The sequence below is a fragment of the Drosophila bipectinata genome, chromosome 2R (assembly GCF_030179905.1).
Source record: "Drosophila bipectinata strain 14024-0381.07 chromosome 2R, DbipHiC1v2, whole genome shotgun sequence".
Classification (NCBI taxonomy): domain Eukaryota; kingdom Metazoa; phylum Arthropoda; class Insecta; order Diptera; family Drosophilidae; genus Drosophila; species Drosophila bipectinata.
Genome location: NC_091737.1, coordinates 17,651,712 through 17,674,542, shown reverse-complemented (window position 1 = coordinate 17,674,542; position 22,831 = coordinate 17,651,712). Strand labels below are relative to the sequence as shown.

Here is a 22,831-nt window from a genome sequence, read left to right as displayed (position 1 = left end):
GGTATGCAATTTATTAATAAAAATTTAAATCTAAGTTTCTTTTATTGAATTTTTATAACGATTTTACAATTGGGCTTCTTTTAATTGTTGCAGCAAAAGTTGCCACTCTAATAAGTATGTTTGTACAGAAAAAAATTGTTGAACAATTTTCAGATTTGATTCTCACAGTCGACATTTCCATGTTATCATCATGCATTCCCAGTCAACGCACCTCTTCCTCTGGCTATCTTCTTAATTTGTACAAAAAATCAACGTAATTTAACTGTAACATCTTACGGACTACATCTATAAAAACTAGCAAAGATTGGCGGCGTCTCTCTCCTGTGGATAACAAAGATCATGCGAGACGACACTAGAGAAGACGGCACAGTGGATAACAGGATAACAATGGAGCAGTGGATCGTTGGAGCGGTGGTGGAGTTGGAGGCAGAAGTGGTAGTAGTAGTATTGAAGTAAAGTGGACTCAATCAATCTAAGGAAGGAGAAAATACAAGTCGTACACGAACAGAGGAAAGAGTACTTGAGTTACCGTCACCACTGCTGCCGAAAAAGTCTATGCTATCATCGGTGTCGTCCCCGTCGCCGTCTCCGTCGCCATCTCCGTCACCGTCCCCATCGTCGTCATCATCCATATCCTCGTCATCGGAGCTGATTAGGTCGCTGTCGGAATCTGGTCCGTCCAGAACCCAATCACCTTCGAGAAGGCCCGGGGCGTGGCGGTACCGCAGGCTACGTGGGAAAGGTCCGGCTAAAAAGGAGAGCATTATTTCAGAGTCAGGTAATGAGGTTCTTCTGACTTACGGTTCTCCGAGTCCGTGTCCGAGCCCTCCTCATCAGATTCGGGCACCTCCTCCTCATCTTCCTGCAAGCATAGACAGAATATTAAGTTCAATATCATCCATCTGCCGCATGAGAGTTCTCAGATCGATGGCAGCGCCGATGCCACCATTGATATTCAGATTGAGACTCCCGCCGTTCCCGTTGCCATTGCCATTGCCGTTTCCGCCCAGAGTACGTGGCCGCCGTCGCACGCCAACAATTGAGCTGTTGGATGCATGTGGGCGCATTATATTCGGACTGGCGTGCAAGGCAGGACTCTGTCGACGGAGTATATCCAACTCCTCGAAGTCCGGGATCTCTGGCGCGGGCTGCTCCTCAAAGTCACGCGGTAAAGGAGCCCCCGCACCACCGCCGACAACGTCGATTGCGTTTAAATTAATGTTCCCAGGTGCCGGCGCAACGGCGTCGGCCACCTCGCTTGGCAGCTCTATAACCGCACGCACCTCTTCCGAACGCTCGCTCTTCTTCACGCCCACCGCATAGATCTTCACGTAGGTCTCCTGCTTGGACTCGTAGCCGCTGTAGTCTTCCACAACGGCGATCAGGCTTCCATTGGCGCTCACGCTCAAATCGTTGATGTGGCGCTTCACGTCGATGGTAGCAATGCTGGAGTAATCGTACGCATCCAGCACATTAAAGCTGGTGTCGTACGTAGTTTGCTCCATGTCATGATCCCTATCCGCCCCCAAGCTTGCTCCGTAGATCACATGCATCGGCGAGAAGGTGCAGTTGCGCTGATCCAACACTGGCACAGTTTGCAGCAGATGGAACGTGCGCAGATCCCACACCTCTGTATTCGCAATGATCTGTAAAGGGAAAATGTTTCAAACAATTAAAAGTTCGTCTCTTGGTCGCATACTCACCTCCAGGCAGTTGGGATGGAAGACTCCTGAAATACATTGATTAAACTTGTCGAACTTGTGGATCTCCTTTCCAGAACGCACGTCCCACAGCACACCATCTGTAGTCAAATGTGGATAAAACTATGGTATGGACTGGTCTTTTATGGAAGACTTACCTGATAAAATTAACTCATCTGTCCGACACAGGGTAGCTCTATTCTTGGTGTACAAATTCGGGATTGTGGGAGTGAATGTGGACACCTTGGAGCCTGTGTTTATGTCGAATAATGTAGCGCACTGTCGAGATTGTGAAGAAAATTATAAAAATATATAAAATAATAATATTTTTTTGTTAACCCACCTCATTCTGAGTGCCCAGAAGACGATCCTGCGCCGTCTGGCTAAATTCGCAATAGGTTACATCCGGCAGACGAAGCTTTTGCTTAAACTCATTGTCCGCAATGGACCACAGGATGCTGGTTGGGGTCCGCCAGAAGCTGGAGGTTATCACAAGATCGCCGGCTCTATTCGCCTTGATAGCATCTACACTGAAGTTGTGGCAGTTGGAAAAGAACTGCTCTACACCGTCGTTCATATTGAACACCCGTCCATCTCCCTGCTGGGTTCCCACGATAATGAGCTTGCCCACCAGGTCACAGCAGGTGAACTCCAGGTCCTCGTAGTCCGCCGATCGAATGGTGCGCCAGGGCGAGAAGTGGGTGTGCACGTAACGCCGGTCAAAGCGGCTGGTGTTGAAACCAGCCTGGGTTCGAGCATGGCGACTGGTCAGGTTATAGTTAGAGCTGAGTAGCCGACTCGGCTTGGGATCTGGGCACTTGTGGGGCTCGAACAGATCGAACTGCGGACACGTGGTCACCGGATTGTTGCACAGCGAGTGCTGGTTAGTTAGGTACTCTGTTACGATAGTATTTAAAGTGATCCGCTTAGGCGCCCACTGGCCTTCCTCCGGCAGACCCACTGCCAGATTAGCTCCAGGCTCCAGCATTTGCTTTTGAATCGAGCGACTCACAGAGTTCACGGAACGATCAGTTCGCCGGATCTTTATTGGTGTTTGGCTGGAGTTAAGAGACAAAAAATTGGGTATGCTGGCCAACTCTCCCTGGTGGCTTGTTCCTGCCCCTCCTCCAGGCGCTGGCGAAGATTCCTCGCCGAAGCTTCGGTTAAACTCTCCGTTGCTCATTATCGCCGCATTCACATCCTGCATTCGGCTGCGCAAGCGGTTCCTCGACAAAGACAAGCCGCTGCTACTGGGCATGGTCTTGTAATCGAATGGCGACTGATGAAAGCTGCGAGTGGTTGGTGTTTGCAGTGGGAGACCCACCTCCCGCTGGAGCATCTGAGCCGTTTGCGACAGACCATTGCTCTCCAAGTGCTCGAAGATGAGTTGGTAGAGCTGCTGCTTGTTGTAATGGATGCGGGTCTGGGCAATCACGTTCGCCTTGTGCATGTTGGAGAGGGAGGGATCCAATGGATTGTTAAGTGGCTTCGTCTTGCCGGAAATGCGCTCCAGAAGCTCTAGCGCGTACTTTTGGAAGATCACATGCTCCGCACGCTTCTCCTGCAGTATGGGGTCTCGCATCAGGACCTGCAGCTGCCCTCCTGCGAAGAGGGGAAGCTTGCTAACTATCTGTCTGACTCGATCCGAGCGTGCTAATCCAGCCAGTGCCCGGCAGGCCATTCCCCGAATGCAGTCCGCATCGGTGATCGGTCCTTTGGTTTGCATGAGCGACAGCAGCACTACGATACCGTTGTTGGAACACACCGACTCCCACACGCGCTCGATCAGCTCCTCCGCGAATTTGGTGTTGGCCTTGTTTTTCCTCGAAGAGTTTCCAAACTTGATCACACTGCTGCCACTATCCTTGCGAATGATTGGCGAGCAAACACAATGACAGAGTACTGCCAGTGCGGATTTGATAACTTCCGCATCGGAGGTGATTTCTCCGGCTGCTGCTCCCAAAACGGAGCAGAATCCCGAAGTGGTTGTCTTGTCCAACATCTGTAGCCGGTCACAGAGCACGCCGAAAACGCGAGGTATCACACAGCAGACGCTAATCACGTCCAGAGCGGAGCGGATAGTCTCTGATCGTCCGCTGTTAACCCAATCGTAGCTGAAGGCGATTATACGGAGCAGCATGCTGATTCCTCCAAGCTTCAGAAGTTGATCCACTGGTTGCCAGTGGGCCCGGATGGAAGTGTGCTCCTGTAGAGTTCGTATTTGGTCGTGCAGCTGGTCGAATGTCAGCTTAGCGGCCACTGTAGGATTCTGGCTGAAGAAGTGGCTCGAGGATGCGGCGTAGTGCTGGCATAGGAAGCTGTTGTACTTGTAGAAGAAGTGTGCCTCAAAGTAGCGCTTAAGGGCGACGCACACATGGCGCACCATCTGGCGGGAAGCACATTCCACGTCCTCGTTGATCTCAGAGTCATTATCGCTGTCGTTGTGGCTCGGATCAAGGATCTTCAGAACGGAGATCTAGAATACGATTATAAAGAGTGAAAGATTTCCGCATTTCAAAATCCTCATACTTACCACATTGTAGAGCTTCCGCAGCCCATCCTGCGCATCAAACTCGTCCAAGATTACCTTGAACTGGAAGCTCAGGCTGAAGAACATAGTGGCATGGCACTTGGAGGAGTCGTGACACCGGCCTAAAATCCAAAGCGCATAGCGCACGAGCTCAGAGATGAGTGGCCGCTGCATGCTGCAGATTCGCTCCATGGCATCCTCGCAATATGCCAAGTAGTATATTGCAATAGAGACACCAGTGGTGGCCAAACTAGGTCGCGGCACTTTCAATAAGATCTGTACGAAAATATAAAAGTTGTCAGATGGAAGTAGTAGTATACTAAGGTCAGGAGTGACGTACCTCTAAGCCTCCGCTGGATATAAATTCCAGGGCGAATTTCTTGTGACAAAGCAAGGATGCCAGATACTTTAGCACCTCAAAGGCAAGGCACGTGTCCCTCCGATCGAGGTTCTCCAGGTAGCCAAAGATCAACTGCATCACATTGTTTTCGAAGGCCATGGCTAGGAACTCCTGGTACTCGCCCAAGCTAGTTACGAAGCGCATTATCAGCATTTGGCTGGTGTCCGCTGTGGGCGGATGCAAAGGAATGTACATTCGTTTGTAGAAACGAGACACGGAAAAGGCATCCCTACTATTCTCAAACAGAATGGACATATTGGAGGCATCGCCATGGACGGAGGAGCTCGTCCCCACACCACTGCCATTGTGCTGCGGAGATTGAGGGGCGGAGGCGTTGCTGGCACAGGCCATCCAACTTAGCATCCCGGAGGCAGAACTGTCTGCCGATTGGTTATGCGACGAGGTGTTTGGAGCATCCGCCGCAGCACTCTTGCTAATTGCCAGCAGCATGTGTAGTCGCTTGATCATTTTGGGCACCAGTCGCATATTCTGTTCCCGATAGTTGATCGCGATATCGGTGACTTCCATGGCCTCCGCCAACAGTCCCGTGGCATAGCTCTGTAATGGTTCAATACTGTCCTCCGCCCAGGAGTAGATACGGTTGATAGTGCCATCGTCGACGGCAGACTGGAAGACGGCCGTGGTCTCTAAGCCCGGAATAACTTCAAGAATGAGACGGCAGGCGAGGATGTTCAGTTCCAATGAGCTGCGACTAACATTCTGGCGACTGAAGTAGTTTTCGCGCAGATAGTCATTCAGAAGCTGGGGATTTTAAGGGTTGCAATGAAATGCTATGACTTGGGGATAAAACACTTACCTTGCTCATAAATACATCTCTACGGAAGAGCAGCTTCAACAACAAGCCATACTGGCAGACGGGATCGGCCCTGTAGGGATGGCGAGAGTCCAACGGATCCGGGTCCTTGCGACGATACACGTCATTCTCGCGCTCAAATATTTCTGCCAGACTGTAATGGAAAAAGGGTGTTATTGAAAGATATTCAGATCCCTCTCAGTAAGTAGCCCTACCTTCGCAGAGTGGGGACCGGGTCGTAGCCATTCTGGGTCTGCTGTTGCTCCCACTTGTCAATGATCTGGGTGAGCTCTTTTTTGGTGGCATGTCGCTTGTCGGCGGCGGCAGCTTCCTCGGCATTGCCGTTCGACTCACTCACACTTACACCGTCTTCCTCGCCAGCTTCGCCCGCGGCCTCTTCCTCGCCGTCTGGCGCCCCTTCATCGTTATCCTCGCCAGAATCATCGACAGCGAATTCCACTGCTTCTCCATCCGCGTCCGGCTCAGCCTCTTCCTCTTCCTCGTCGCTTTGGTAAGCTACAGCCACCGCTTCGGCCATCAACGCCGCTTCGGTTGCTGCCTCTGCCTCTGCTGCTGATGGCTGGGCAGCATCAGCCTCACTTCCACTATCCATCGGGTTGTGTGGCCTGGAACTCTAGGCCCTAGTAGCAAAGGGTAAAACGCACAATTAGCTTCGATCCTTGGAGATCCAAAGTGGCGAAAGAAAGCGTGCGGCGGAAAATACCACGCGCTTGATTTTTTTTTGCACAGAACAGAGGGACCGTCCTGCGGCAGGCGAGAAAAGCTGATGACACGCTATCGATAGGGCTATCGTTGCTGGACCACCGCTATTCCAACTGATTGGGATTGTTTTGTTTTGTCGGTGCGAAAATATTTTATCCTGCCGACTGAAGTACACATCATGGGTTTCCTATATATTCTCGGCTGGATTTCCCTGGGCATACAGATCGTGTTCCTTACGTTGTCGATAGGTTAGTTTCCGGCGTAGTTTCTTTACGCAGTGTTCCTTCTTACACGTTGCAATGGATTTTTCAGTGGCTGGCCTCTACTACCTGGCTGAACTGGCAGAGGAGTACACCACGGCGGCGAGGAAGTGCATCCTTGGCTTTATCAGCTTCACCATCTTTGTCTATATAATGCTGATGGTGTTCGAGGATCTGCCGTGGAGCATGATAATATGCGGATTCGTTGCCCAGGGCTTCCATTTGGCCATAATGGGCGGTTTCCCCTTTGTCCGCCTCCTTTCGTTGCCGCTCCTGGGATCGTTGGCCATGTTGGTGGTCAATCACTTCCTGGCTTTTCAGTATTTCACTACCGTCTACGTTCCATTCACGCAGGTGAGAAAAGTGAAATGATTTTGGAAGGGTAGCGGAGGGATTGGGATTCTAAAATTGATTGCATAAAGGATGTGACAGGTGCATGAGCAATGCACCTATACACTTGTATATTGCATAAGATTATTAGACGTCTTTCGCCTTTTTGTTTTAAGTTGTACCACAACTAATGCCCATTTTATTTGCATTATCGATGAAAAGCTCAATTTAATTCTGTATTCTTTATCCAGGTGCTGGCATATTTCACGATTTGCATGTGGATCGTGCCCTTTGCCTTGTTCGTGTCTCTCAGCGCCAATGACAGCGTCCTGCCCACCACCGTCAGCGACCAGAACCGGCGCAGTCCGGACGTGGTCAGCAACTACTTTTCGCGAAACAAAAAACAAGGGCTGCTGTCCCTGTTCCAGTATCTGAAAGAGTCTCTGCTCCCGGGTCGGAGCAAGAAGACCTTCTAAGATTAATCAAGTTCCAATGTTTATTTATTTTTGTAGCCGCATCGAGTATACAGCCGCAAAAGTATACAATGCGCCATGCTAGTATGACATTCGTGATCTGTTTATTTTTGATTGCACTTTATATGCAGCCTAAGCAATATATGTATGTCGGGAAATAAGAATTAAGATGGAGACCAAACAATGATCTTATTTATCTATTTAAATAATATGTGAATGTAAAACGCAACTTTCAAATCATTATGGATTTATTTAAAAAACATTTCCAGGTATCCTTAAGGGTAATAATGATAATAAATTGCAAGGGGAATGCACTGGAGCCGGGCTCCCAAATTTATTAATGAAAACATGTGTACTCCAAACAGTTAACCACTTTCACCTATCTACTTGTTCTGCACCTTGACATTGCCATCGGCCATACCAAAGTAGCACTTATGGGCCATGTTCACGAACAGCCCCGTCTCCATAACGCCCGGAATCATCGTGATGGCCCTGTTCACCTCATCCCAATCGTATTCCCGGTTGGCAATGAACTTCCAGTCCAGTAGAAAGTTTCCATTATCCGTCACAATAGGACCCGCCTTGACCTTGGCCATGCGCAGAGATGCCTCGCCGCCGAACAGAGCCTCGATCTGTAGCTTGATGGGCACGTAGGCCATGGGGGCCACCTCGATGGGTACACCGCGGCACCACTGCTCACCTAGTCTGATTGAGTTTTTGGTGTAGTCGGCCACCACGATGAAGTGCTTGGCGCAGGAGGCCACTACCTTTTCCTGGAGCAAGCAGCCGCCACCACCCTTGATTAACACCATGTGACTGTCCACTTCATCAGCTCCATCGATGGCCACATCGATGTTGGGATTCCGATCCAGATCGCCCAGGTTGAGATTGTAGTCCAGGATCAAGTGATGCGCCTGGTAGGACGAGGGCACGCAGATGAGGTCCGTCAGTTCACCTTCCTTCCACACGCGCTCAGCAATGCGCTGCACGGCGTACACGACGGTGGAGCCGCTACCGATGCCCAGGATTTTGGTGTCCTCAGTGACCCACTGGTCCACAGCCGTGCGTGCGGCCCTCTTTTTAGCAGCGTCTACAGCGATTTCCTCCATTCCGCGAGTTTGTAAGTACAGTACAGACGCCCTGGAGATGAGATTTTGTTTGATAAAGTCTCTGATTTGCGGTTGACGGATGCCTTTGCGTAGCAATGAAGATATCATATGTACGTTTGGGTACGTTGGGTGGAAGAGTAGTTTGTTCTTTGTATAAAAACAATATATTTCAAGTATTGCCGAAATATCGAATAAAAGTTTATTTTTGTTGATGTTTTTTAATACTTTTGCCTACTATTTTGACGACCTTAAGATGTTCCTTCAATGTGACCGCGAAATTATCGATAACGATAAAAAAGCCAAATGTCTCCTTATTCTTATTGGCGCTATACTTTAAACTTTGGCGCCATCTTTACAACAATTCTTTATCTACAATTCTATGATAGTATTCCGTTTAAGACTCGGGTAACTATGGACAAAGATATGACCATCAAGACCCTCCAGTCTTGAAAATTTGACGAAAATTCTAAGAAATAATTTATTCTCAGATTTGGATGCAGATCGATGAGGAATCGATCTACTTTTCGTTTAAGGTAGTCCGTTTGAGAATCTGATGGATAATGGCCAAGATATGGCCATCGCCGTGGGCCATATTGTGCACCTCATGCATTTTCCATAATTTTGAAGAGAACCGCCCAGAAAATTTGACAAAAAATCTAAAAAATATTTTGTTGTCAGATTTTGATGCAGATCGATGAGGAATCGATCTACTTTTCGTTTAAGGTACTCCGTTTGAGAATCTGATGGATATTGGCCAAGATATGGCGATCGCCGTGGGCCATATTGTGCACCCCATGCATTTTCCCTAATTTTGAAGGGGACCGCCCAGAAAATTTGACAAAAAATCTCAAAAATATTTCGTTGTCAGATTTTGATGCAGATCGATGAGGAATCGATCTACTTTTCGTTTAAGGTACTCCGTTTGAGAATCTGATGGATAATGGCCAAGATATGGCCATCGCCGTGGGCCATATTGTGCACCCCATGCATTTTCCATAATTTTGAAGGGGACCGCCCAGAAAATTTGACAAAAAATCTAAAAAATATTTTGTTGTCAGATTTTGATGCAGATCGATGAGGAATCGATCTACTTTTCGTTTAAGGTACTCCGTTTGAGAATCTGATGGATATTGGCCAAGATATGGCGATCGCCGTGGGCCATATTGTGCACCCCATGCATTTTCCCTAATTTTGAAGGGGACCGCCCAGAAAATTTGACAAAAAATCTCAAAAATATTTCGTTGTCAGATTTTGATGCAGATCGATGAGGAATCGATCTACTTTTCGTTTAAGGTACTCCGTTTGAGAATCTGAAGGATATTGGCCAAGATATGGCCATCGCCGTGGGCCATATTGTGCACCCCATGCATTTTCCATAATTTTGAAGGGGACCGCCCAGAAAATTTGACAAAAAATCTAAAAAATATTTTGTTGTCAGATTTTGATGCAGACTGATTAAGAATAATTTAAAAAAATTAATTAGAATTTAAAAATATATAATAGTTGTAATTGAAGGGATTTTTTAGTGGGTTTTGGTGGCCAGAGTTTGCGGGAAGTGACTCGCGGCATCTGGCCACATTGTTCTATCACCCTGCACATGCTGCACATTTAAAAATAAACATTAAAATAATTTACCAAATTATTTTATTACTTGAAATAATTGTAAATCACTGAAATGGCCTATGTTGCTTTAAGCGAGGCTGAGAAAACTTTCATTTTACATGGCGTTGAGGTAATTTCTTTTTCCTCCGGGAAAGCACTTCTGGATTAAGATAGTAAATAATGAAGAATTATTTAACAGGAAGATTTTCGATGCGACGGCCGTTCTCGCCGGGATTACAGACCAATGGAACTAGAGACAGGAGTCGTTAGTAATGCGAGCGGATCAGCACGTCTTCGACTGGCCAACACGGACATCCTAGTAGGCGTGAAAACAGAGATCGATGTACCTAGCCCGCTGGCGCCCGACTATGGAAAGCTAGAGTTTTTTGTTGATTGGTAATGGATTCGAAAAGATGATTTTAAAGTCACAGACTAAATTCACAATATATATTTCAGTTCGGCGAATGCCACTCCGGAGTTTGAGGGCCGAGGAGGATCGGATCTTGCCCAGGAACTGATATTGTCCCTTCAGAACGCTTACGAGTCACCATTGGCCTTTGATTATCGCTCCTTGTGCCTTATCCCAGGTCAGCAATGCTGGAAACTTTACATAGACATTTTGGTAAGGAACTTTGCATTATTTAGGGCCTTCCTAATAGATTGTTGCTTTTTGAAGGTACTAGAATGTGGAGGGAATTTACATGATGCAGTATCGCTGGCTGCCAAAGCTGCGCTCTTTAACACAAAGCTACCACGGGTAACTGCCACCCTCCTAGACGCCGGTATCACAGATCTAATTATATCTGATAATCCATACGACTGCACCCGCATTGGAATCGAAACGGCGCCTCTTCTGGTAACCGTTTGCAAGATAGGGGACTACTGCCTCGTAGATCCGACAGCAGAAGAAGAGGGGTGCAGCACGGTAAGCATTGTTGTTTCAGTCTCAATGCGCAATGGCGAACCGTACTTGTCGGGCACTCATATGACTGGCGGAGGTTCTATGCACCGAGACACTATGCAAAATTGTCTTCAGCTTGGGTTATCCATTGGCGAGCAGCTAAATACGCTGCTTACCAAAATGCTGAAGCAGGAACAAGACCGCGTCGGGCCCAAGCGACCCAAGACGGTTGGATTTCTAAAATAAACATTCCTTACTGGATTGCTATGAAAATTTACTATTTACTCAAGCTAACTGACTTCCGAGCTTATGGCTCTATTTAGGCTTAATGCTAAACACTGCTTGCGACTTGGCTAGCTACTGATCTTTGCGTTTCTTCGTTTGTCTGGCAGCGGGTACTGGTTTCTTCTCTTTGGGCTCTGGCTGTTTGCCGGTCAACAGAGAGGTCAGCATTTCGCTAATCTCGGGCATGTCGTTGCCCATCTAGTAAAGGGAAAACCAAATTAAAAATTTGGAAAAACAAGTGATGGATATGATTACCTTAGGGAACTGCAGGTTATCAATCTCCTTCTTGGTCTCAGGATCATTGATCATCTTGGGCAGCACCAGCATGAGTACAAGAGGAAGTACCATCATTAAAACCATTGGGCTGAAGAGGAAGTCGGTGATCTAAAATCCAGTAAAATAAGTAATATTCAACAATTGTTTTAATATGGCACTTGCCTTCCATTGCTCCCTGGTTTGGAAATACTTAAACGGCATCAGCGGCTTCATTCGCAGAGGATATGGTACTTGCATGATCTGGGCCGGTTGGACATAGTTCACTTTACGTGCACGGAACTTTCCTTTGGGATTGATTTCCACGCGGACCTGCAAAAGAATACAATTGATGGAAAGCTCCTCAGGGAGTTTCTATAACTTACAGGTTCATAGAACACGTCAGGGTGATGGACATCTAGTATATAGCTGCCCGAAGGTACTCCACTGATGATGAACTGGCCATCCTCACGGACAAATCCCTTGAATTCGCCGTCATTAATAGTGATAGATACATCTGTTTGCCATTTGGATGTCTCCTTGCTCATGGGAGCACCCCTGCTCCCCGGTGAACCTTGGCCAGGCGGAAAAATGGAATCTGGCGGGGCTACCCTGCCTTCAATGGTGTAAAGCCCAGAGACCTCATCTACTAGCTCGTCCTGGCCAATGATCACTTCACTGGCCCCTAAATAAATAAGAGCCGCAAAAATAATAAACTTTAGGCACATTTTTGGATCAATTGGAATTTTTTCTTTTCATTAGCAGTAATGTGACCATTTGGAAAATTATGAATAATCCACAAAGCGTTATAAAGGGTTTTGTGTTACGCGGCAAATTCAAAAGTGAATCAGATGATTGATTTATTAAAACTATTTTTACAAAACAAACGAAATATAATATTGAAAAAATTTTAATTTGTAGTTTTCGATTTTAAAAAATATCAAAATTTAACAAGAATATATTTTTATGTTGGCAACACTGGTGAAGACCTCCAATCGGAGCTTTAAGGGGGGAAGCCCAAATTTAATCTTGAAAAAATTTAACAGGTTGCAGTAAAAAATAAATTTAAAAACTAATTGTCAGCTATTTTTAAAAAAATATCTATAATTGTTCGATAGACCATTTTACAGAGCAAAAAGAATTTGCATAAAATACGCATTTTTCAGTGGGTTACTTGGCTGCCCCCCCTTAACTTTTTTACTCGTTGGCGCCTCGAACGCCAACGTAGAGCCAGGCAATTCAATTTGAGCCGCCGAATCGAACAAACGTATCTCCGCGTTATAGCGAAAAGGTGATCCGACAGATACGTCTATTTCGAGTTCGGATCTTCAGCGGCAGAATCCGGAGAGCGAACAGCTCTAACGCAGCTCGGATTTTCGAGTTTTGTTATTAACGATTTTAGGTTAGTGCGTGTGCTTTTTGACAAACGAGTTTTCAGTTATTCGCAATTATTAGAGTTCTAGGGCGCAGGTGTGCCAACTGGCCATCGACAGCCCCATGCAATGTGCACTTTGAAAAATCTAAAACTAGCGACGAAAGTAAAACATAAAATTCTCAAGATTAGATGTGGAATTCCGGACCCACAAATCTCTGTTCAAAAAAATTCCTAAGTTGTTGTTTTATTCCACTTGTATGTCGCATGTACAGTGAAACCGGTTTCAGAAATTTTAATGATGCTGTGAGATCACAGAAACCCCCTCTCCTTCCGCGGGCGCACCTTTTTTGAGAGGTTGCATAGACTTATTATTTTTTCGCACAACATTTCAATGGCAAGTCGCAACCAAGACTTCTCTAGTACAATGGAAACCAGTAATTCATTTGGCGGCGGACTCAAATCCAATAAAAATAAAAATAAACAAGTGATGACAATAGTCGCGCCTGCGCGAAGCAGTGATGTAAACAATATGCAGAAGAGTCAAAAGGCGTAAAAAGAAGACAGTGAAAACTAAGTAAAGTGAACTCAACATAGAAGTAATTTATAAAAAATGTTTACAAAAAGTTGTTACCATTCTTACATGTAAATGACAACAATTACTCAACGTGCATACATTTGGATAAAATAATCTCGGGACGTGTCGTAGTCCCAGGTCGGCTTGAGACACTCGCGTCCACAAGTTCATTTCTTACGCAATTAATGCATTTGCTGATAAATCAAGTTGACAGTCACTTTCTACTTCGGTCCGTCCTGCTCTATTAACTTAATAATGGTCGACGGCGACAATTGTCATAGCTTTTGTTTTGGCCTCCGACTGGCCTTTCCTCGAATAGCTTCGCCGATCTGTTTTCCATGATGTAAGCTAATGGCAATTTTATGTTTATATGTGAGCACATACAACCGAATCAATAATCGAGTCGTTAAGGCATTTTCCCGAGGTCTTACCGTGCGCACCTGTTTGTCTCTCAGAGACTTTTAAGTTTTTCGTAGGACTAGGACTTCTAGGACCTTTGATGTTCATAAGGTCCTTAAGCTTCATAAAACTGGACTCCTTTCTTAAGATAATATTAGAACCCTTTTGACACATGCCACTCCAATTCGGACCGACTGTGTAAATTTCGATCAATCTCCTACCGTATGCAAAGCAAGCAAGGAAAGGTCTATGCCCCCCTGGAAAAACAGTCCTTACCCCCCACTGACATGGCCTGAAAAGGCACTAGAGGAGGCGGGGCTAACCCAGTTTACACAGGTGGTGGCACGCGATGTCCGGCAAAGATTGTGCTGCAATGACCAGCAATTGCCATGGCAAGGATCGATTCGTGGAGCACCTTGGAGACACCCCTCCCAGCGGGCGCTTAGGTCAAATGTTAATAAAACGGCGTGGGCTGGAAAATTATACAGAACTGGCTAAACAAGCTTTTAATGACTGATAAGCGGAGAACTTACGTAGGAGAGGGTAGCTATTACTAGTTTTCGACCAGAAATGTGAAGAGCAATCTTATCAATCGAAGTCACATAAAATCTAATGGAATAGTTAGCACCGGAGAACGTAGCGGACGCGTGAAGTGGGTGACTTGGCAAACTTGGCCTGTAAACCTGTAAACAGGCAGAGTCACCTTAGCCAAATTAGTCGGCCGGGGTGTCAGTTACCCCCAGCGAACCACTTACCTTAAAAAATGGCAGACTTGGATACGTTGATCGAAGCAATTAGAGCCGACTTGTCAATTAAGCGGCACACAAAAAAGAAGAAATAAAAAATAAAGTATTTCATATGCACAGACTGATTGTACTTGGCTATATCTGAGTGTTTTTAATCTTCAAAAGCATAGCTTTTTGAAAAAAACCCTACCATTTCATAAGTAACAAGTACAAAATTGTTTTCTGTGCATTTAAAAATGGGCATTTCGAGTAGACACATTCCAATTCAAATTCAAATTGCGATTATTTTTTGTACGAGTTTCGAAAAACTGGCTTTTTAACAAGGGCATGACAACGTCTATATACCAGTATATGCTGGATACAGGTGTACCATATATACATTGTACATACCAGCTTGGACGAGTGTGTGTGTGAGTGTTGACTCCGCCACGAGCATGTTGGAGTCAAGTGCTTGGGCCCACATAATGGCTTATTGTGTTATTGTGGAAAAGTCGCTAAACAGTTTTGTCTCACGTTCGAAAACAACAAAAATATAAATAAAGCCAAGCCCGATTTGAAGCCGCTGCTATATGGAGGCCAATGGCTATATGACTGTGTGTGGGGCGGTGTGCGCGAAAAATTTACTAATGAGCCAAGAATTTAATGAAAAGCATTTAACGGGAAACTTTTCACTATGTCTGACTGGGTCTTTGGCTTGGTTTTCACTTTGCCTTTTGCAGAATGCGAACCATGTTGGCCATGTTCCATGCGGAGATACAGTACGTAGTACACATGTACCTTGACACAGGTCTCGGAGGTGAATGCTTTTAAGATAAATCACTCAAAACCGATAAATTTTGGCTTTCAAGGTCTCTGGGGCGAATGGAAATGTGAACGCCCATTGTGCGGTTCTTATGGCCAAATCAAAAAGCATACAATTGTATGTACTATTTGGCATTTTACAGAAAGGCAAATTAATAAAAAAAAAAACCAGGCAATAAAATAAGGCAAGGTCAGAAGCAATCGCTTTCAAATTCAAGTTCAAATTCGCATTCTGAGCACGACAGATTTAGCTATGAATCCACCAAGCCGGGCTGGCAGATACATATACCTTGATGATTCAGCCAAGCCAGCACATGGGAATATCCAAGACGCATAATGTATTCTGCCCACTCACTTCCTCAATGATCTTGGTCCCGAAATGTGCTGGAAACTCGAAAGCAAAAGTCACTTTCTGAGTCACGGGGAACTGACCTCGTTAATGTGGCAATCACCTTCAAAAACCTAAATATATTTCAAAAGTTATGGGGACCGCGGAATCCCCATCGAATTAAACGATTTTGCGTTTAATTTATAGAAGCTCTCGTTGCTAATTGGTCTAACCGCCTAGCATTTGTGTGATTTATTGTGGTTTTAATTAATTTTGCAATTATAACGAGAATATTACGGATTTGTGATAAGCGATGGGTGGACAGGCAACTGAAAGCCAAACGCTGTTGGGCTGTAGATATGGCCATAGGCCAATTTTTTCGTAATTGGAACCTATTATATAGAGTTTATAGACTCTAATACTGATGATGAACTCTGTTACTGATGAAGTTAAGGCTGGAAAGTATGTGTATAATATTTATAGAATATTTAGCTTTTATGGGCTCGGGTTGGCATGTGGAGGAAATGCCTAACCTACCCACTGTGTTTGGTGACCCTGCTCTTCAGAACCATCGATAGTCTGATAAGTATCTGAAGTATGTAGATGGCCAGATATTATACATTTGCAATTCACTCAGTTTGCACGGGTTCGCTGGAAACTCGACTCTGATAAGCAGGGAAGCAATTATTTATGCCATGGTAATTAAACAGGCACAGACGGCGGAGACAAGATGGAAATGGAAATTACGAATTCAGAGTCAAATGCGAGGGGGAAACTAGGGTCGGGGGCGGAAGCCATGGGACACGGTTCGCTTCTGATCACCCAATGCTGATGATTCCACAATGTCTGCTCTCGACAGGTGCTCCCCCTTATCCGGCTCCAACTCCCTGGCTACGATGACGCAGCCGCCGACGATACGGGGCTGGCTGGTGTTGCCAACAGCGCTCTTGCTGGCGCTGGCCACATGGCCTGATTTCAGCCAGAGCCTGCCGCAAGGTGCTCCCGAAACAGTGTGCGACTCGATGCTACCTTTCCACTCCGGCGGCAGTGTCCTGCCCCAGAGCAGCGTTTCACCCTTCAGAGTTGAGACCTCGGCCTCGACAGTCGGCCAGGGACAGACCCTCCGGGTGGATCTTACCGGCGTGCCAGTCGGCTTGAACTTCGGCGGCTACATGATCCAGGCGCGCAACCGCAACCCACCGTACCAAATCGTCGGTCAGTTTGGAGCTGCCCGCGATGGAACCATCAAGCTGATGAATTGCGAAAATTCCGTCAACAACTCCGCCACTCACAGCAATGCAGGACCCAAGCCGCAGGTGCTTCTGGAGTGGCAGTCGCCTGTAGACTTCCTGGGCGAGGTGGTCTTCAAGTAAGTTTAAGGAAACTATGTCGAAAATAGCCCAATTCTGACCCATTCCGTTTCAGCGCCACGGTGGCCCAGTCTTATAGCGAGTTCTGGGTCGGAGTACCGTCCCAGCCCGTTCAAATTGTTCGCCGAGATGTGTCGGCGGTGCCACTGCCCACCCAAGCTCCACCGGCCTCGGCAGGAACTACCCGTCCCCCCTACGTGCCACCCAATTATGTGGCTCCCAACAACGTGGCAGCGGCCAGCGCTGATCCCATCTACAATGGATGCGGACAGAGCAAGAACTGCTTTGGCTTTCCCAACGGATGTGTATCCTCCAAGACGTGTACATCCATCGCAGCTGTGACTGTGCGGGGCGACGTGTATGAATTCGAGATTCAGTCCGGAAAGGGTGAGCCTTCAGGGTTATTCTGGGTTCTATGAATACTAATACTTCTTGGATGTTCAGGAACGAATGCTGCCTATGTGGCTGTTGGCCTGTCTGACGATGAGAGAATGGGTGACGACCTAACCACCGAGTGTGTGCCTGAAAACGGAAGAGTAAACCTGTACTCCTCACTGACTTCTGCGTCTCCCTATGCGGCTGTCAGGTCAAGTGTGGTAAGGGACTTCCGATAAATGGTTTTAACTCAATGAGTTCTCAAGGAATCCCTCTTTTTAGAGCCAAAACTCTGCCCGCCTGCTGGACGCCTCGCTGGTCGACGGAGTCATATACTGCCGGGTTCAGCGCGATGCTCAGACCACCGTGCAGGGACGAAGCTTTGACCTGCGCAATGGAAAGTACCACCTGTTGGTGGCCTCCGGAAGGAGCTTGAAGGAGAACAGCGTTGGCTATCACGACATTGGACGCTTGCCCTCGGCTAAGGCCATCAATCTGGCGGAAGTACAGGATCTGGAGGGATCCAGCAAGCTGTTGGTTCAGCTCCACGGTGCCTTCATGATTGCTGCCTGGATCGGCACCACATCATTGGGTATTATCTTTGCCCGCTACTTTAAGCAAACATGGGTGGGCAGCCAGAGCTGCGGCAAGGATCAGTGGTTCGTCTGGCATCGTCTGCTCATGGTGACCACCTGGTCGCTCACCATTGCCGCCTATGTGCTCATCTGGGTGGAGTTGAAGCGTGCCGTTTGGCATGCACATTCGATAATTGGCCTAATCACCGTGATCCTTTGCTTCATTCAACCCATTGGAGCCCTGTTCAGGCCAGGACCGAACGACAAGAAGCGGCCGTACTTCAACTGGGGACATTGGCTGGGTGGAAACCTTGCGCACATCTTGGGCAGTAAGTTGTTCCTTCCTCTGGACATTGGTCAGAATATATAAATGTACTCTCTTTTCAGTTGTCACCATTTTCTTTTCGGTGAAGCTCCCTAAAGCCGAGCTGCCGGAATGGATGGACTGGATCTTGGTCAGCTTCGTAGTGGTACACGTTTTGGTTCACCTTGTTTTCTCCGTAAGTCCTTCAGTATGGGGTTCGAATGTGATCCCTATTCATGCTAACCCAAAGAGTATAGAGCGTAGTCCCCTCATCGCTTGCCTGTATCATTATTGACCGGAAAATACCATTTCTCGTTACTAATTCATTTGCCATCATCCATCATCCTCCCGAGAACTTGTGGCTACGTCCCTTAACGTGTAGATTGGTCTTTGTTTGAATCATTGGCAGGTGGCGGGTATGGCCTCGGAGCGTCACCAGAGCCAGCGAGCCAACACGTTCCAGATGGGCGACATGTCGCATCACCATCAGCATGCCATGCGGAATGGAATGAGCATGGAACGCAAGATGGATGCTCCGGTAAGTAATGATTATATCCAATAGTCTTTGGTCTAATTAATTGGTTGTTCTATTTCCAGTATGGAGCCATGCGCAAGGGTCTCTTGGGAGTGTATGCCGTAGTTCTGGCGCTATTTGTTGTGGTGTTGATTCTGTTGGTTGTGCTGGCGCCGATCGAACAATTCTTGGGAAAGTCATAGGCGCCTCTTGATCGCTTTCGTACACCTGTCGTACGTTTTGTATAATCTGTCCGCCCCCGCTCCAATACTCCTGTACCAGTCTAGGGTTTTTATCATTTAACAATTTTTGTTTAAAGCCTTTCCCCTCCAGTCACAGCGACTTTAAAAACCCGTGTTGTGTTGTTATGTGTAATTATGCGCAAAGTGTAACCTACAGCGGAGCGCTCAGTACATGTTATATAATTTATTATTAATAAAGTAAAACAAGCCAACATAAATGCAGTAATTTTGTTTATCCTTTCTCCCCTCTGCTATATGTTTATCTCTAGAATCTGGGGCCTGGTGCTACTGCTCTATCTTATTTCGCTGAATCTCCAATATTTATGTTTGTATATAGTTGTATAAAACCTTTTAGCTCTTACATGCCGTAATCTGTATCAGATGTCATTATCTTTATATGAATGTATGGGTTTAGGTGTGGCTGCTATAAGAGTGTGCTTGGGAGTTCTGTGTTCGCGCTTTTTCTAAACTTTTCGCTTGTCTCGTTAAATTAATTAATAGTTCTTCAATAAAACTCAAACATTTTTCAAATAATGCGACAAGAACTGAAACCAATTAAACGAAAACTGCCTAAAATTAAGGTGGTGTGATGGGCGGGATGGAACGAAATCATCGCTCTTCCAAGAACACAGTTTCCTGCGGATACAGCTTAAGGGCCTCAAGTGTCTGGCCGGACTCCATGGCTGTGAGATCGCGGCGTGGCCAGCTTAACAGTTTGTACTCTTCAATTAGGAATCCGTTGGCGGTCACAAAGTTCAGTAGATCCTGCATAAAATATATTTTATGAAATATTGAAGATTACTTTCATTTAATTAACAATCATACCTGGAGGTTGTTGCTCTTCAAAAAGCGGCGTTCCAAAAATTCGCCTGATGGCTTCCGCACGCGTATCTTGGCAGTGCCTGTCGTCTGTTCGGCCGGCTCCTGAGGTAGGGATTGTTGAGCCTGAAATAGCAAGAAGCAATTAGTCTCTAGATAAGGAAAATCTTTGAGTAAATCATCCAACTTACAATTAATCTGATGGACTCGCGCCTGGCATCCTCCTCGGCACGTTCAGATTCGAGGCGCTTTCTTTCGGCCGCTTGGGCCGCCTCTCTTTGGCGCTTCGCCGCGTCCTTAGCCCTGTCGGCCTGCAGGGTTGCTTCGTAAGCCATGTCCTGCTCAGCCTTAACCTGGTCACGAGCAGCCCGCTCGTCGTCCTGCCGGATCTCTCCTTGCAGCTGCTCCTCGAACCGCTCACATGTTCCAATCAGCCTCGTCAGCAATTCATCCAAGTCAATGTTGCCTACGAAAGAGAGTGTTACAATTATTCTGCATATATTTCGACTTTATTTGGCTTACCAGGAATCACAGAAAGCACCCCGCAGCTGCTGCCCAATTCACGGCTCTTACCCACTAGCATGATAGCTGGCAGCTTGTCCAGCCCTATGTTTCGGGCCATAAGCGAAGCATTGCTGCTGATGCAGGCAGTCAGCGAGGAAAGGAACCTTGGGATTACATTAATTAATAAAATAAGAACCCAAGTAACTGTTTAGTTTATATTACATATCCTTATTACTCTCGAAGGTCAAGTCCCAGCCGAAGAGCACAAATTTCTCCATGAATGTTTGAATAATGGTCTCATTTTTCATCAGCTGATCACAGAAAACGTTGGTCAAAATGCTTTTGCCATGATGCAAGTAAATGGCCAAAAGTTTACGCTGAAAGTTGAAAAGGGAATGTATAAAATAGGATCTTATGCTAAGTAAACATTTTCAGAGCTTACTTCCTTTGCTGGCTTATAGCAGGCCATCTGCAGGGCACTTTCTAGGCTTCCTACAAAGAAGTAGGGACAAGGCTCTCCATATCGCGCCACATAGTTCTCTACGAACTGAGAGGAACCGCTCATCTCGTCGTCTGTGTTGTTTGGTACTGAAAGTGGCAAATACTTGCAACTAAATGCATTTAAAATTCCATTAACTGAGCTTACTTAAGTGTATGTTAAGTGGCTGAGCAGGCGGAGAGTCTGTAAAATTGAAGTCAGTCGCATCCTCGAACTCATCTGTGGAACTTTCGCTGTCTACGTTGACGATATCGTAGCTATTATTTTGTTGCTGGTTTGAATTGCTATGGGAGGCAATTGTAGGCGCAAGGTTGCGTACTCCAAAGCTATGGGTGAGATCTATTCCAGATCGCTAAGGGAACAGCACACAAAAAAAGGAGCTTAGTTTTTTAAGGACATGGATATCATTAATAGTTTACAGCTTACCGCTAGGGTGGTGTCGTTGTCACAGCCTCTGGGCCAGCCAGTCCACTCTTGGTGACGAACGGGTATGCTCTTTATATCGTCCACGTGCATCTTCAGCTGCAGCATGGTTGTGTTCCCAGGAAGACTGAGTTCGAGTGGACTTCCCGACTCGAATTGGATATGGATGGAAAAAGTCTTGTCCGCACGCTGTGTTACCTCATCCCTATAAGAAATTTCTCATTATTCTTTCAACGGCTACCACTTTTTTAATAACACTTACTGCTCAGTGTCCATGTATCCATCATCGGTGAGATCCACTAGAGACAGTTCGTTTTCCTGTGCCAGATCTAAATTTCCGAGCCTCGAACTGGGCTGCTGGGCTTCGCTTGCCTTGGACGGAGGCCAGCCTTGAATGGCCTGCCGGCAGACTGGAACTCTGGTTTTCTCAAAAATGCAGCGCTTGAGTTGTTCTAAATAGAAATTCGATTTTTATTAGTATTACTAATGGTTGTTAGGGTAACTACTCACCTATGGTAGCCTGTGGAGGCAAGCGAATCTGGCAGATCTGCTGGTTGAAGTGAATATTGAACAGAACCAATTCCTGATTGTTCTGGTTATTGTTCTGGCTGGCTACCGGGTCAAGATTGATGCTCGACGTTAGCTGGGCTAGCAATTGTGATGCTATAGTAGGATATGGTTTCAAATCAAGGCTTATGCAATTATGCTCTATCTCGTTAAGCTTACTAGGAAATCTCTGCGGGATGTTGAGGTTCTGGCGCTCGGAGGCGAAGAAGCCACCACTCGAAGTCCCAGGCAGTTCGTCGTATCCAGGTGGCCGGAAACCATTGGTGTTCTCCGCCAATGCAGGCTGCGACTGATGTATAGCGCTGGCAAGGGATGGATCCTCGTGGGGCATCACCCGGCTCAGTGCATCCTATACACGGAAAAGAAAAACAATGGATTGAAAAGTGCATGAAAGTTAGAAGACGACGCATGAGTGAAGAACAAAGGAACGAACCATAAGATTCCAGTTGACGGCCTCCAGATGGGAGAAGGCTTCGCCGACATCGTCAATGCCTGTGATGTTCTAAAATACACATAGTATAAAACAAAATAGTACTCATATTAGTACGAAAAAGAGTTTATTCCCAGAAAGTCACCCATACACGAACAATACGCATCAATGTGCGCAGCGAATCTTGCTGAGTTCTCTGTTTATGCTGGGCATTTATGGATGGCCTTACCTGAAAACTGGCGAGTGTTTCTTCCTTGTTCTCCGACATTGGACACGTTTGGTGTTTCTCAACTTAACCGACAAACCTGTGTTTAGCTCTATGGATTTTCACTACAAAATTACACAAAGAAAAGGTGTTTTTCGACTTAAGTTAAAATAACCAATCGACCGAGCTGGTCCCATTAATGTGACTTACAAGATGGGCAGTGTTGGAAAGCGTCTAGATGGCATCAAGCAATTTTTGTTGCGGGTAACTGGGTTTTCAAAGCAGCTTCGTAAATTGTTTTCATTTATTTTTTTGGGTTTTCTGTTTCAACTAAAATTTTGGACGATTTCTAACGACAAATTATCAATTGGTAGGCATGTTATGACCGAATACGCAAATAAA

At 46.3% G+C, this 22,831-nt stretch overlaps 7 protein-coding genes across 11 annotated transcripts; 3 read left to right on the top strand and 4 right to left on the bottom strand.

Moving 5' to 3' along the window:
* Positions 1-23: 23 nt before the first annotated feature.
* On the bottom strand, positions 24-6,203 carry mahj (LisH and WD40 domain-containing protein mahjong). Of its 2 annotated transcripts, XM_017241159.3 has the most exons (11): positions 5,660-6,203; positions 5,448-5,598; positions 4,571-5,392; positions 4,234-4,506; positions 2,044-4,176; positions 1,859-1,979; positions 1,704-1,801; positions 1,284-1,646; positions 802-862; positions 530-748; positions 24-472 (listed from the first exon to the last, which is right to left on the bottom strand). In XM_017241159.3, the coding sequence occupies exons 1-11, from the start codon at positions 6,055-6,057 to the stop codon at positions 468-470; spliced, it is 4,644 nt and encodes a 1,547-aa protein (XP_017096648.2). In that variant the 5' UTR covers positions 6,058-6,203; the 3' UTR covers positions 24-467. The 2 variants fall into 2 exon arrangements, 1 of the variants encoding a protein (XP_017096648.2); XR_001773275.3 differs by lacking the exon at positions 24-472 and having other exon boundaries at positions 661-748; positions 802-1,646.
* A 53-nt stretch (positions 6,204-6,256) lies between these two features.
* LOC108125119 (protein TEX261) lies at positions 6,257-7,459 on the top strand. The gene is made up of 3 exons (XM_017241166.3): positions 6,257-6,415; positions 6,480-6,781; positions 7,009-7,459. The coding sequence occupies exons 1-3, from the start codon at positions 6,346-6,348 to the stop codon at positions 7,231-7,233; spliced, it is 597 nt and encodes a 198-aa protein (XP_017096655.1). The 5' UTR covers positions 6,257-6,345; the 3' UTR covers positions 7,234-7,459.
* Position 7,460: 1 nt separating this feature from the next.
* Rpi (Ribose-5-phosphate isomerase) lies at positions 7,461-8,602 on the bottom strand. Its single transcript, XM_017241164.3, has 2 exons — positions 8,587-8,602; positions 7,461-8,370 (listed from the first exon to the last, which is right to left on the bottom strand). Exon 2 carries the CDS (start codon positions 8,337-8,339, stop codon positions 7,614-7,616), a length of 726 nt encoding a protein of 241 aa, XP_017096653.2. The 5' UTR covers positions 8,340-8,370; positions 8,587-8,602; the 3' UTR covers positions 7,461-7,613.
* Positions 8,603-9,879: 1,277 nt separating this feature from the next.
* Rrp42 (exosome complex component Rrp42) lies at positions 9,880-11,115 on the top strand. The gene is made up of 4 exons (XM_017240952.3): positions 9,880-10,071; positions 10,141-10,337; positions 10,398-10,563; positions 10,618-11,115. Exons 1-4 carry the CDS (start codon positions 10,015-10,017, stop codon positions 11,086-11,088), a joined length of 891 nt encoding a protein of 296 aa, XP_017096441.2. The 5' UTR covers positions 9,880-10,014; the 3' UTR covers positions 11,089-11,115.
* Positions 11,096-12,166, bottom strand: EMC7 (ER membrane protein complex subunit 7). Its single transcript, XM_017240953.3, has 4 exons — positions 11,766-12,166; positions 11,566-11,712; positions 11,383-11,511; positions 11,096-11,325 (listed from the first exon to the last, which is right to left on the bottom strand). Exons 1-4 carry the CDS (start codon positions 12,105-12,107, stop codon positions 11,200-11,202), a joined length of 744 nt encoding a protein of 247 aa, XP_017096442.1. The 5' UTR covers positions 12,108-12,166; the 3' UTR covers positions 11,096-11,199.
* A 443-nt stretch (positions 12,167-12,609) lies between these two features.
* LOC108124979 (putative ferric-chelate reductase 1 homolog) lies at positions 12,610-19,200 on the top strand. Of its 4 annotated transcripts, none has more exons than XM_043210415.2 (8): positions 12,610-12,781; positions 16,462-16,971; positions 17,028-17,359; positions 17,417-17,568; positions 17,630-18,251; positions 18,310-18,422; positions 18,609-18,764; positions 18,824-19,200. In XM_043210415.2, exons 2-8 carry the CDS (start codon positions 16,499-16,501, stop codon positions 18,941-18,943), a joined length of 1,968 nt encoding a protein of 655 aa, XP_043066350.2. In that variant the 5' UTR covers positions 12,610-12,781; positions 16,462-16,498; the 3' UTR covers positions 18,944-19,200. The 4 variants fall into 4 exon arrangements, with proteins under 4 accessions (XP_043066350.2, XP_070134220.1, XP_043066352.1 ...); XM_070278119.1 differs by lacking the exon at positions 12,610-12,781 and adding an exon at positions 13,652-13,671 and having other exon boundaries at positions 18,636-18,764; XM_043210417.1 differs by lacking the exon at positions 12,610-12,781 and adding an exon at positions 13,652-13,671.
* On the bottom strand, positions 19,152-22,795 carry casp (Fas associated factor casp). The gene is made up of 14 exons (XM_043210414.2): positions 22,640-22,795; positions 22,454-22,554; positions 22,228-22,296; positions 21,954-22,143; positions 21,738-21,890; positions 21,490-21,679; positions 21,231-21,432; positions 20,952-21,156; positions 20,748-20,893; positions 20,528-20,682; positions 20,324-20,469; positions 19,993-20,267; positions 19,808-19,927; positions 19,152-19,747 (listed from the first exon to the last, which is right to left on the bottom strand). Exons 2-14 carry the CDS (start codon positions 22,490-22,492, stop codon positions 19,592-19,594), a joined length of 2,046 nt encoding a protein of 681 aa, XP_043066349.1. The 5' UTR covers positions 22,493-22,554; positions 22,640-22,795; the 3' UTR covers positions 19,152-19,591.
* Between the last annotated feature and the right edge of the window lie 36 nt (positions 22,796-22,831).

Coding starts and splice junctions, on each gene's coding strand:
- mahj (XM_017241159.3), bottom strand. CDS start 6,057: ATGGATAGTGGAAGTGAGGCTGATGCTGCCCAGCCATCAGCAGCAGAG. Junction 5,599..5,659: donor CCGGTCCCCACTCTGCGAAG/GTAGGGCTACTT, acceptor TTTCCATTACAG/TCTGGCAGAAATATTTGAGC. Junction 4,507..4,570: donor TATCCAGCGGAGGCTTAGAG/GTACGTCACTCC, acceptor ATTTTCGTACAG/ATCTTATTGAAAGTGCCGCG.
- EMC7 (XM_017240953.3), bottom strand. CDS start 12,107: ATGTGCCTAAAGTTTATTATTTTTGCGGCTCTTATTTATTTAGGGGCC. Junction 11,713..11,765: donor CTGACGTGTTCTATGAACCT/GTAAGTTATAGA, acceptor ATTCTTTTGCAG/GTCCGCGTGGAAATCAATCC. Junction 11,326..11,382: donor ATAACCTGCAGTTCCCTAAG/GTAATCATATCC, acceptor TCCCTTTACTAG/ATGGGCAACGACATGCCCGA.
- casp (XM_043210414.2), bottom strand. CDS start 22,492: ATGTCGGAGAACAAGGAAGAAACACTCGCCAGTTTTCAG. Junction 20,268..20,323: donor GGTGCTTTCTGTGATTCCTG/GTAAGCCAAATA, acceptor TCTCTTTCGTAG/GCAACATTGACTTGGATGAA. Junction 19,928..19,992: donor GCGAGTCCATCAGATTAATT/GTAAGTTGGATG, acceptor TTGCTATTTCAG/GCTCAACAATCCCTACCTCA.
- Rpi (XM_017241164.3), bottom strand. CDS start 8,339: ATGGAGGAAATCGCTGTAGACGCTGCTAAAAAGAGGGCCGCACGCACG.
- LOC108124979 (XM_043210417.1), top strand. Junction 18,423..18,608: donor TGGTTCACCTTGTTTTCTCC/GTAAGTCCTTCA, acceptor CTTAACGTGTAG/ATTGGTCTTTGTTTGAATCA. Junction 18,765..18,823: donor AACGCAAGATGGATGCTCCG/GTAAGTAATGAT, acceptor TTCTATTTCCAG/TATGGAGCCATGCGCAAGGG.
- Rrp42 (XM_017240952.3), top strand. CDS start 10,015: ATGGCCTATGTTGCTTTAAGCGAGGCTGAGAAAACTTTCATTTTACAT. Junction 10,338..10,397: donor CTAGAGTTTTTTGTTGATTG/GTAATGGATTCG, acceptor TATATATTTCAG/TTCGGCGAATGCCACTCCGG. Junction 10,564..10,617: donor AACTTTACATAGACATTTTG/GTAAGGAACTTT, acceptor TGCTTTTTGAAG/GTACTAGAATGTGGAGGGAA.
- LOC108125119 (XM_017241166.3), top strand. CDS start 6,346: ATGGGTTTCCTATATATTCTCGGCTGGATTTCCCTGGGCATACAGATC. Junction 6,416..6,479: donor GTTCCTTACGTTGTCGATAG/GTTAGTTTCCGG, acceptor TGGATTTTTCAG/TGGCTGGCCTCTACTACCTG. Junction 6,782..7,008: donor TCTACGTTCCATTCACGCAG/GTGAGAAAAGTG, acceptor TTCTTTATCCAG/GTGCTGGCATATTTCACGAT.